This window comes from Podarcis vaucheri (genome assembly GCF_965113315.1).
Source record: "Podarcis vaucheri genome assembly, chromosome: 2".
Taxonomy (NCBI): Eukaryota; Metazoa; Chordata; class Lepidosauria; order Squamata; family Lacertidae; genus Podarcis; species Podarcis vaucheri.
In genome coordinates, this window is record NC_138760.1 from 68,627,990 (window position 1) to 68,638,925 (window position 10,936).

Here is a 10,936-nt window from a genome sequence, read left to right on the forward strand (position 1 = left end):
TCCCCAATAAAATGGTGCAGGCAGCGTGAGAACATTTCCCCACTCCTCAACCAAAAAATATAAAAATTAAAAGGCCGTCTCTATTCTTGTCTTAATATTAAACTGAAGTGACCACAGCCATTTCTGGCTCGTTTCTTCTCAATAGCAGCAGAAAGAAGTGCAGATGCTCTTCTGGAAGTACAGTGGTACCTCGGGTTACATACGCTTCAGGTTACATATGCTTCAGGTTACAGACTCCGCTAACCCAGAAATAGTACCTCGGGTTAAGAACTTTGCTTCAGGATGAGAACAGAAATCGTGCTCTGGCGGCACGGCAGCAGCAGGAGGCCCCATTAGCTAAAGTGGTGCTTCAGGTTAAGAACGGTTTCAGGTTAAGAACGTACCTCAGGAACGAATTAAGTACTTAACCCGAGGTACCAGTGTACAAGGACTAAGACACACTATGTTTGCTTCCAACCTTTCTTCAAGGAGCACAAGGCAATACAAATGAGGTTCTCCCATTTCTATTGGCCCACTATCCTGGGCAGGTAGTAACTTGTTTAAGGTCAAGAGGCAGTAACTTGTTTAAGGTCACTCGTCAAATGTCTCCAAGTGCACATAAGACAAGAGATTTCACCTCCCTGACATGTCTGACACTTGATCCACTATGGCACCCAATTGCTATGTTGCCATTGGAGAATTTTAGTCAAATGAGAATATGTTTGGAACCTAGTGACCTAATACCGAGCGACACCATTGGTCCATCAAGCTCAGGATTGCCCCCATGATTGGCAGTGGGTCAGGTGGGATACTCCCAGCCCTAACTGGAGATGCCAGGGAATAAACCTGGGACCTTCTGCATGCAAAACAGATGCTCTAGCACTGAGCTACACTCCTTGGCACCCAATGATGTATCTTAGCAATGCTCAGTTCATCTCTTTAGAATATTAACTCATTGGTGGACTGAAATAAATCAGCTCACGATTGGTACTCATTTTTGAAAGTCAGCTCCTGCCCCACCAAAAAGAAAACAGGGCTTAAAAGATATATACTAAGAGCCACGGTGTTTACTTGAATATAGCAGATCCAAGTTTTATTACAAAGCCAAAGAGAAGAAACACTACAGCTGTAGGACAATACGTGGGACATCTGCAGTCAAAATTTCTCATAGTCCTTCCCCCGCCAAAGGCCTTCTTCTTCTTCTTCTTCTTCCCACCCTTCCCCTCTTCTCCAACATCTGGCAGGGCAACTGTGGTCAAAGGAAGATCGACAGAAGTGTAAACAGCCGCCTTCGGACTGAAGCCATGTTAAGCGTTGCTGCAAAATAAAGGAAGGGGGGAGAGAGTTAAGCAAGGGCAGCATCTGCTGGTGGGACCTAGAAGGAACATCCATTTTAAACAAAGGCTGCCTTGGGGGGCCCTCATCTGGTTACTGCAGGCTACTACAACTGCTGCTCCCCCTGGTGTGTAGAAGCAGGCAGAAATCTTTTCTTGCGGCCTATAATGATGTTCTGCTCCTGCTCCCCATCGCTGCAGTTCCTGGCAGACAAAAGCTGGTGGGAAAGAAGGAAAGTCCTTGGTGTGCTGGCATCCACAAGCAGTTTGGCTGTATATGGATTGGTGGGTTACCTACTTACCTACCTACCTGACTTCTGTGTTTACAATTCCTTCCGCACCTTGTTAGAAGGCCCCTATTCCCCTCACAAAACTACAATTCCCAGAGTTTCCTGTGAAGAGGGATTGATTGTTAAACCACTCTGGCAATAGTAGCTCTGTGAGGGGACTAGGGGTCTCCTAATAACTCTCGGCACCCTTAACAAACTACAGCTCCCTGAATTCTTTTTGTGGACACCAAGTGACTGTTTGAAGTGGCATCATGGTGCTTTAAAGGTATGGTGCGGATGTGGCACTAGCATGCCTGAATTCTAGTGCGCAGCCAATGCCTACTAAAAACTCAGAACTTGGGGTGGTATGAGGACAGAACAGAATCTTCGGTAGTAAAAGCAGATAGGCAAATAATATTTTACAGATATATTTCTCTCCACCCTGGTTCTCATGATGAGCAGCAGCTGTGTTGTGCAAAACAGATTATCCATCAAATAATTCGGTTTTGCTGTGTACAGAATCATTATTGTGGCACAGGATTTTGATTGTTTTTTAGTGCGCAGAACTTTTTTTAAAGAGAAAAAGGCATGCAGAACTGGGCCTAAATATAGCCAAAATAAAAATCTTGTTCATTTAATGTGAGTCGGACCCATGTTCCCTGCGCACTTTGGAAAGACTCAAAGTTATTAGGTTCTGCTGCTCTCATGCAAACATGCCCCACTCAATCCTACTAATATAAAGCATTTTTGTGTGAGTTCAATCAATTATGGCTTAAATTTTCATGGTGCACAGGGAGCAGAGCATTCCTCAAAAACAACAACACAAAAAACCTATTTGTTATTGTTCCCACATTGATGGAACCACAGGACAGCCAGCAATTCTGCCAAAACACTGGCAGCGTGCAGACAATAATTTTTGAAGGTATTTTCTCCTTAGTGCCACGGTGGCAAGAGAACCAAACTGGTAGTTTGCTAACTCTACAAACTTAATGGGGCACCCTTGTAGGTGCTGCTGATGGTGGAGAAGCCCGTTAATTCCTACCCCAGGGCTAAATGTAATTCACTTCTGGTAATTCAGGACCAATCAATGGTGTGAAAGTAACCAGATAGGCTCAGAAGATATTTCTATACTAGGCAATTTCAGTCTCAGGAAAAGTTAAGGAAGTGTTCAAAAAGAAGGAAGCTCTTATCTTGTTTCCCTCTCTCTTTACAAGCTTATATGTATTTCTTATTTCACGTAACCAAGAACCAAGTATTTTTTAAAGAGTTTTAAAAAACGGTTCCCAACCTTGAGAAAGAGTGAAGGTTTGGGGAAGGACAGAGCTCCACCCGTTACAAAAAACTATGCAACAGGGTTATCCGTTTCACACCAGATCACAGCGCATGCATATCTCCTACAGCACACTTCCTACTAAGCCATACAACTTGGGGGGGGGGGATCAAGTTTTACAAGACACCACAGCAAGACAGAAAAATGAGCATCAGGTGATGGCAACTTAAGGCCACAGCTTGTGGCCTCCATGGCTCTGCAAAGCTTCATGGCCCAATCAAGATATACACACCCAGATGAGCTAGAATAAACCGGCACTGTAAAATCAGTTCCACAAATGGATCCATGTGTATAGACTATGAAGCCAGTTAAGGAACCTATGGCCTTCCAGATATTGTCAAGTAACAGTTTCCATCATCTTTTTTGCTGGCCATGCTGGTTTGGGTCCAATGGGAGCAGAGCCCAGAAACATCCCTCCTTTAAACAAGGCTGAAATCCCACTGATAAGATCCTTGGGAGTCGCAGGATTCAGTTGCCCCTGTCCTTGCCAAACAGCTGGTTTGCGGGGTTTCAAAATGCCTGGCACACACAGTCGCAGATGATTTACGCACAATCTGCTGGATTTGAGTCCTAGCTTGTATACAGCACCAGCTCCTCTACTTCAAAAGAAGAGGCCGGCTTCAATGGACATAAAATATCAGGGCTTGCAGAGGAAGTTTTTATATATGGCACAGGATCTATCTCCTCCTCTGATATTATATATAAAAGAGAACACGCGGCATGAAGTCATCCAGTTAAGAGTTTCCTTGCCCTCACTTCAGTCCAGTCTATGAAGTCACTGGAGGTGGGAAACTCTTAGCAAGATTTCTGTCACATCATACATTTTGTTTCTTATACAATGTGGGGGTTGCTGTTTTCAGCACACTTCTCATCTTTAGCATTCTGCCCTGAGTGGCTTAAGAGTATTCCTAGCAACTGACCTTTCCTGAAGGACAGTAGCCCCAGCAGCCACGCCTTCCTGTGTGGCTACTTGTCTCCAAGGTAGGAGGCATCTTTCCCAGTTTTCTTCAGGGTGTTCAGTAAGGTGTCAACACTGTGCTCTGACTCTATATTCACCTTCTTGTTGGGCAGGTCAATTTCAAACTGAACACCTAAAAAGAAAGGACACAGCGTACAGAAGCAGCATTGGAAATTTGAAGTCTCCTGCCTGCAATTTATTCTCCCACCTTCTTGAATGAGTGGCAATGTCAAATGGATAGTCTATATTAACTTGCAATACATCCATCAGTTGAGGTGGGGCTGTATTTTATCTTATGCTTATTTGTTTACAGATTTGTAATCTTCACTCTGAGAAAGCTATACAGTGGTACCCCGCAAGACGAATGCCTCGCTAAACGAAAAACCCGCAAGACGAAAGGGTTTTCCGATTTTTAGAGGCTTCGCAAGACGAATTTCCCTATGGGCTTGCTTCGCAAGACGAAAGCCCATAGGGAAATCTCCTGGGACAGCGGGGAAACGCAGCACACCTTCTCCTCTGTTCCCAGACCTGTCCTGAAGGCTTGTGGTGGGAGGTCCGGGAACAGAGGAGAAGGCGCGCAGCCTTCCCGGGGCTTGCGGTGGGAGGAGGGTTTTTCCTCCCCACCGCCAACATTCAGAACAGAGCGCCCTTCCCCAAACTGCGAATGTCTGCCCCACGCGAGGGGCGCTCTGCTAAAGAGCGCCCCTCGTGCGGGGCAGCAGGCTGCTATCCGCAGCTTGGAGAGCCCTGCGGGGAACTCCTTCTTCCCCCGCCAGCCTTCAGAAAAGGTCTGGGGACAGACTGTCCCCGGACCTGGTCTGAAGGCGGTTTCCCTAGGAACGCATTAATTGATTTTCAATGCATTCCTATGGGAAACCGTGCTTCGCAAGACGAAAAACTCACAAGAAGAAAAAACTTGCGGAACGAATTAATTTCGTCTTGCGAGGCACCACTGTAGTAAGATGGAGTACAGGGATAAAATCATCAAAAGAGGCATGAAAACATCTCAAGCGTTGAAAAATGAGTAAAACATGGTTTAGTTTGATGGTAGAGCAAAAGGTTTCCCAAACTTGAGCCTCCAGCTGTTGTTGGACTACAACTCCCATCATCCCTGACCACTGGTCCTGGCAACTAGGGTTGATGGGAATTGTAGTCCACAAACTGCTGGATAATCAAGTTTGGGAAACTCTGGTGGAGCATTCAGGCAAAAAGGTCTCAGCTTCAATCCCCAGGATCTCCAGGTAGGGCTGGGAAAGACCTCTGTCAGAAATCCTGGAGAGCAACTGCTGGTCAGCTTAAGAAAATACTGAGAGATTGACCAATGGTCTGACTCTGTGTAAAAGGAGTTTCCCATATTCCTCTCCAGGTAGCAGATGATGTGATGTGAAAAAGCCCTGACTAAGACCCTGCAGAGCCATTGCCAGTCAATACTGAGCGAGATGGACCAAGGGCTTCTCTGTATTGGGCTTTTGCAGCGAGACAGATGTTTCCTTTAGAATTTCACCCTTACTTCTCCTTCCATTAGACTATCTTCCCTTAGGAAGGGCCATATGCTCTGAATCCAAGATGGTTGGGAGCTGGATTCTCCCTGGCTGCAACATCAGTTGTCTGCAGCTGAAAGGCGTTCTCGTGAAAGAAGAACACCTTGCACATGCTAGCTTTCTATACCAAGGGAACTTTTTATAAGGAGGTACATTATCAAGGCTGGTGGTTTCCTACGGGGAAGTAACATTGGGGTAGGAAACTGCATGGAACCACACATGGGGACTTTAGGCACACACATGTTACATATACACAAAAGGGCACCATGCGGCTTCTCAGTATATGCCGACAGAATGAAATGCAGAAGACTGTGAGGCACATGAGGTTCATTTCTGTCCCAACGTGGAAGAAATTTATGTGTAGCAAATCCTTTGTGTGGGGGCAATCTTCAGTGTCTTGCAACAGTTATGCTGACACCAATGGAGGACAGGAGATTAGACCCTTGCTAAGGTGGTAAAGACAGCAGCAGATTCAGCTCTCCTACTGCAGAGCAGAAGCAACCAGAGTTATGCGTCAATGATTTAAATGAGTTTTGGAGTAAGCCTTTGATCTTGTAAACAGAATAAAGTTGACTGGGCAACTGTCTAGAAGAGTAAATTACGCAGTCTTAAGGGACACGGGATGAAAGTTAAACATTCCAGCAACAATCAATATTTAGTTACTGACTAACTACCTCTACAGTGGAACTTCGGGTTACGTACTGTCCTCCTTACGAACGCTTTGGGTAATGAGCTCTGCTAACCCAGAAGTAGGTCTCCTGGTAGTGAACTTTGCCCTGGGATGCGAGTGGAAGTTGCGTGCCAGTGGTACGGCAGTAGCAGGAGGCCCCATTAGCGAAAGCGCGCCTCAGGTTAAGCACGGTTTCGGGTTAAGAACGGACCTCCGGAACGAATTAAGTTCATAACTGGAGGTACCACTGTATTAGGAGCAAAGTAGCAAGCCCTCTAGAAGTTGCTTGCTACTTCAGCTAGGGCAAAGAATGAAGCAAAAGCTGCACATCATTTAAGTGGCTCATTTAATCTTTTTAAAACCCTGCAATGAAAATACGATATGCAAAGATGAATGAGTTGGAACATTTTCTAGCATGCTGCACTGACAACTGCAAACCAAGCTAGAAGACCCTGGCTCTGGTTGAGACTAATCTAACTTCCTTAGGGCCCGGAACCTCTAGGGTGTTGCTATTTATGGACCTTAAGGTCCTCCGTGGGGCATACCCAGAGGCGGTCCCATAGGTATGAGGGTCCTAGGCCGTGAAGGGTTTTAAAGGTCAAAACCAGCACCTTAAATCTGACCCTGTACTCCACCGGGAGCCAGTACAGTTGGAAAAGCACTGGGTGAATATGCTCCCATGGCAGGGACCCCATGAGGAGCCTCAAACAATGCAAGCAGGAATACTTTAAGCGTAATGATAAGTGCAAGAAGAAGCCTTGAGTGTTCAGAGTCTTGTGGTCTGCCAGGTATCACTCACCTCCCAGCTTGTTGAGAACACGGGTGACGGCATTAGAGCACCCTTCACAGGTCATGTCTACAAAGAATTCATGTTTCTGAAATTGCAAGGAGAAAGAATGGAGAGGCCATTGAAATATCTCTCGCTGAGCAACTGCACAATGATGTTATAACACTAGTTTATTAAACAATAATAAAAGCTAGTATCAAAGCTTGACCTTAACTGCTTGGGTTTGGATACCTTGTTAAAATGTTGAAATTTATGCAATAAATAAATAAATTTCAGGTTGATGTCAACTGTAGCACCCATAAACCTGTGCTCCATAGTCTTTGAGCGTATGAACATAACTTGCTGAGACGTTGTTTAAATGTTGCGATCAAGTTGTAGATGCATTTTCTTTAAGAATACATTGTCAGCCAAAACGATGTTCTCCTTCCCTTCTGTCAGGGTGAATTAATTTAAATCAAGGCAATTTAAATCACCAAGGTGGGTGGGGGAAGGCTGATTTAGGAAATTCTATTGGTACTTCATGCATTTCCTAAACAATTAGCTAATTAACACTACATCTACATGAAACATTTACACTACTATTTTATAGTATTGCTGCTTTCTGAATATTATTTACTGGAACAGTGGGAGATAGTTATTGCCTTTGAGTCCTACTCATGGGGTGGGTATCTGAATAGCCAATGCAAGCAACAAGGTACTAGATTAAATAGGCATTTGTCTGATCCAACAGGACTCTTTCTTGGGGGGGGGGGAGTGTCTTTTCTCACTTTTGCTTTCTTTCCTGCCTTGCCCCACACCAGAAACAGAAAGTATTTCCACACAAGAACAGAAAGTAGGTAAAATCCGTTACAATCAAAAACACACTTGACCTGTAATGTCTATTTAAAGACAACAAAGGACCCATTCTCCCCACCCTGCAAAAAAACAAACAGCTTCTTTTCATAAGACGAAAAAGAAATGTCCTTATTGATAGAAAACAAATACTACAGAGCAAATTGCAGAGCTAACACAGTTACAAGAGATAATTCGGGTTGATGCAGTTGATGATCAGCCAGGATGGCATTTTCTGGGTCTGGAATGAAGTTCAGAGATGACTAGATACTTCATTGGTCCTGGAATCAAGGCCATAATGTTTATTATGCCATATTAATGTTTGGCCTCAAAATATTTATTTTTCCTGCTTTTCTGCTAATGCAGAAGAACAGCTTTTAACTATTTGCTTTATAGAGGGCCGTTCCTTCAGTCTAAAAACATTTGTGTGTTTAATTTGTACTTCAATTTTAACTAGACTATCTTTTTTAAAGAGACATTTACAACACTGAGTTATAAAATAGCCATTTTATAGTAAACAACAACAACACCCCTCAGTAGACAGTTTAACAGTACTTTTTTTCTTCATAGTATGAAGTATGTACCCAACCCAGGATGTTTAAAAGTTGTGGCAGAACTTGCATCCTTCGTAAACAGTCCAGCCCTGAGAGAATTGTATGTCCCTGTGGCTTATTGTGTAATATTACTGGAGTCTACTGGGGGAGGGCAGGGAGAAGAGTGAGGAGAAAAAAAGAGCCAGATCTTGCATTACTAACCAGTTTTTCCTAGCACCTCTAAAAACACAATTCATAAAGATGAAACTGGAGAGAGGCCTGAAATCCAAGCCACATAATCTGTTCTATATCAGGGATGGGCCAAACAGAACTGGATGACATAAGATGGACAAACCCCTAGAATCTTTCCATAGATTCAAGTCACTTCCATCTTTGCTAGAAGCTGAAAGGTTTATTCAAATGAGACACTTTCACTAAAGTAAGGTAAAGGGACCCCTGACCATTAGGTCCAGTCGTGACCGACTCTGGGGTTGTGGCGCTCATCTCGCTTTATTAGCCGAGGGAGCTGGCGTACAGCTTCTGGGTCATGTGGCCAGCATGACTAAGCCGCTTCTGGCGAACCAGAGCAGCACACGGAAACACCATTTACCTTCCCGTCGGAGCGGTACCTACTTATCTACTTGCACTTTGAGGTGCTTTCAAACTGCTAGGTTGGCAGGAGCTGGGACTGAGGAATGGGAGTTCACCCCGTCGCAGGGATCCGAACCACCAACCTTCTGATCGGCAAGTCCTAGGCTTTGTGGGAGACCTTAATACAACTAGTTCTTTAATGCGTCACTTGAAGAACACAAAATGTTCTTGAAGGGATCCTCACGCTCCGTTTAAAATGTATTCTTGCCCTTGTATGTGAGGGGCACTGTGTGCAGGATCCTATACCACTATCAGGCCTTGCTCAAGAAAGGAGGCACTCACAACCAAGCAATACACAGATTAGCAGTCCTGTTGTAACATCAGCTCCTAGGGATCAATTCCCAAAGTGATCCTGTGAGGGTGGAATACAACACTAGGATTGGCTTCTGGTTTTTCATAACTGTAGTCTGAGAGGCAATGGGTTGCTGCCATCAGAGGTTACCCATTGGGATTGCAATGAAGAAAAACAACAGGGGGTGGTGATCAAGGCCTCAGGCTTAGGGTTTATATTGTAATTCTTTAAATTTCTATACCACCCTTCCTCCAAAGCACAGATATTACTCAAGAGACAACCAGACTGCTGGTGGGAATTGTGGTCCAAAACATCTGGATGGTGACAGGTTGGTTAAGGCTGGTCTTATCACTGATATGTGTAAGAAGCTTTGAGAGACTTTCCCCCCACTTAATAGAGGGATAAAAACACTTTAAACCTTCACACACACCCTCAGGTGAAGCAAAACATACAGCTTTGGCTCCCATTTCTTCATTATTGGGAACCTCTTAATTCGCTTCCCCCTAACTTGATTTAAAACACACAGCTCATTATCAGTGTGATCTACCTGGCTTTGCAAACGGTGGCAGCAAACCCTCCTTATGGGAGACTTAAAAATGGATCAAGAGAGGCCGGCCACACAGCAGCAGCGAGCAGAAGCAGTTTAAGAACCACTATAATGTGTGTGACAAAACCACGTTGCAAATCTGGCACCAACACCACTTCACAGTATGGGTGTAAGCCAGGATTTATTTTTTGGGGGGTGGGGAGAAGCCTTATGTTAAGGGGTGGGGTATAGAACCAAGTTACAGTATCTGCAACACAACTGATCAGTTAGTTCAGTATTTTTATTTACAGTATTTACTTGATGGGGGGGGGGGCAGCTGCCCCCTCCCACACCATCCTGACTATGCCCATACCTCACAGTACCCTAAAAACTGCTTGGATGTTGTTTTTTCCTGCGATCAAGCGCTTTATAAATACTAGCAAACTAATAATAATAATAATAATAATAATAATGATGATGATAATCCCTTTACAACCAGCCTTTAAGTGACATGACCAAGGCCGCCAAGGGAAGCCTGTGCCAAGCCGCAGATCCGGTACCGCCCCGATCCCAGCGCAGAGCACCCCGTGCCTTGAGCAGCACCCTTCCACATCGTCACCCCGTTTTGCGGGAGGGGCGCCTTCCGAGTCGCAACGGGGCCGAGGGCGGGCGTCTTTCAAACTGGGCCCGATCGTTAGGAATCCCCGGAAGGCGAGTCCATCTCCTCCTTTTCCCGGCAGTAGAAACGACAACGGCAGATGGATGTGGGGAAAGGCTGATGCTGCGTCCGGAAAGGGCAACGGCGCGACTGCCCAGCCTAGCGAAGGAATCACCACCCACCGGCATGGCTGCTGCTGCTGCGGCGGCTGCTCCTCCTCTTCTTCCTCCGAAGCCTTCCTGGCTGCTGCTCAGCGGAACGACGCGGCTCCCTCCGCAGCCTCCACGAAATGAAAGGCCACCAAACCAGCTCGCGCCCCTCCCACTGGCCGGCCCCCCCTCCTGCGCTAAGCCTTCTCCGGCAGAGTCGGCGTCGGGAAGGCGGGGACGCGCGCGCTCTTCGCACTTTGCGCCGCTAGGAGGAGAAATTCCACGCGTCTGTAGCATCTTAGAATTGTAAGAGGGGGAAAGGGACCACGAAGGGTCATCTAGTCCAATCCCCTGCAAGGCAGGAGGAATCTTTGGCCCAGCGTGGGTCAGGAACCCACGACTCTGAGATTAAAAGCCTCCTAAAGCAG

The 10,936-nt window shown here is 45.6% G+C and overlaps 1 protein-coding gene across 1 annotated transcript; it reads right to left on the reverse strand.

Annotated features, from left to right (window-relative positions):
* Window positions 1-1,045: 1,045 nt before the first annotated feature.
* On the reverse strand, window positions 1,046-10,718 carry ATOX1 (antioxidant 1 copper chaperone). The gene is made up of 4 exons (XM_082211848.1): window positions 10,542-10,718; window positions 6,881-6,956; window positions 3,833-4,003; window positions 1,046-1,296 (listed from the first exon to the last, which is right to left on the reverse strand). The coding sequence occupies exons 1-3, from the start codon at window positions 10,545-10,547 to the stop codon at window positions 3,879-3,881; spliced, it is 207 nt and encodes a 68-aa protein (XP_082067974.1). The 5' UTR covers window positions 10,548-10,718; the 3' UTR covers window positions 1,046-1,296; window positions 3,833-3,878.
* Between the last annotated feature and the right edge of the window lie 218 nt (window positions 10,719-10,936).

Excerpts from the sequence above, each read along its gene's own strand:
- ATOX1 (XM_082211848.1), bottom strand. Across the intron at positions 4,004-6,880 it reads TGTTCTCAACAAGCTGGGAG|GTGTTCAGTTTGAAATTGAC; the intron begins GTGAGTGATACC and ends CTTTCTTTTTAG.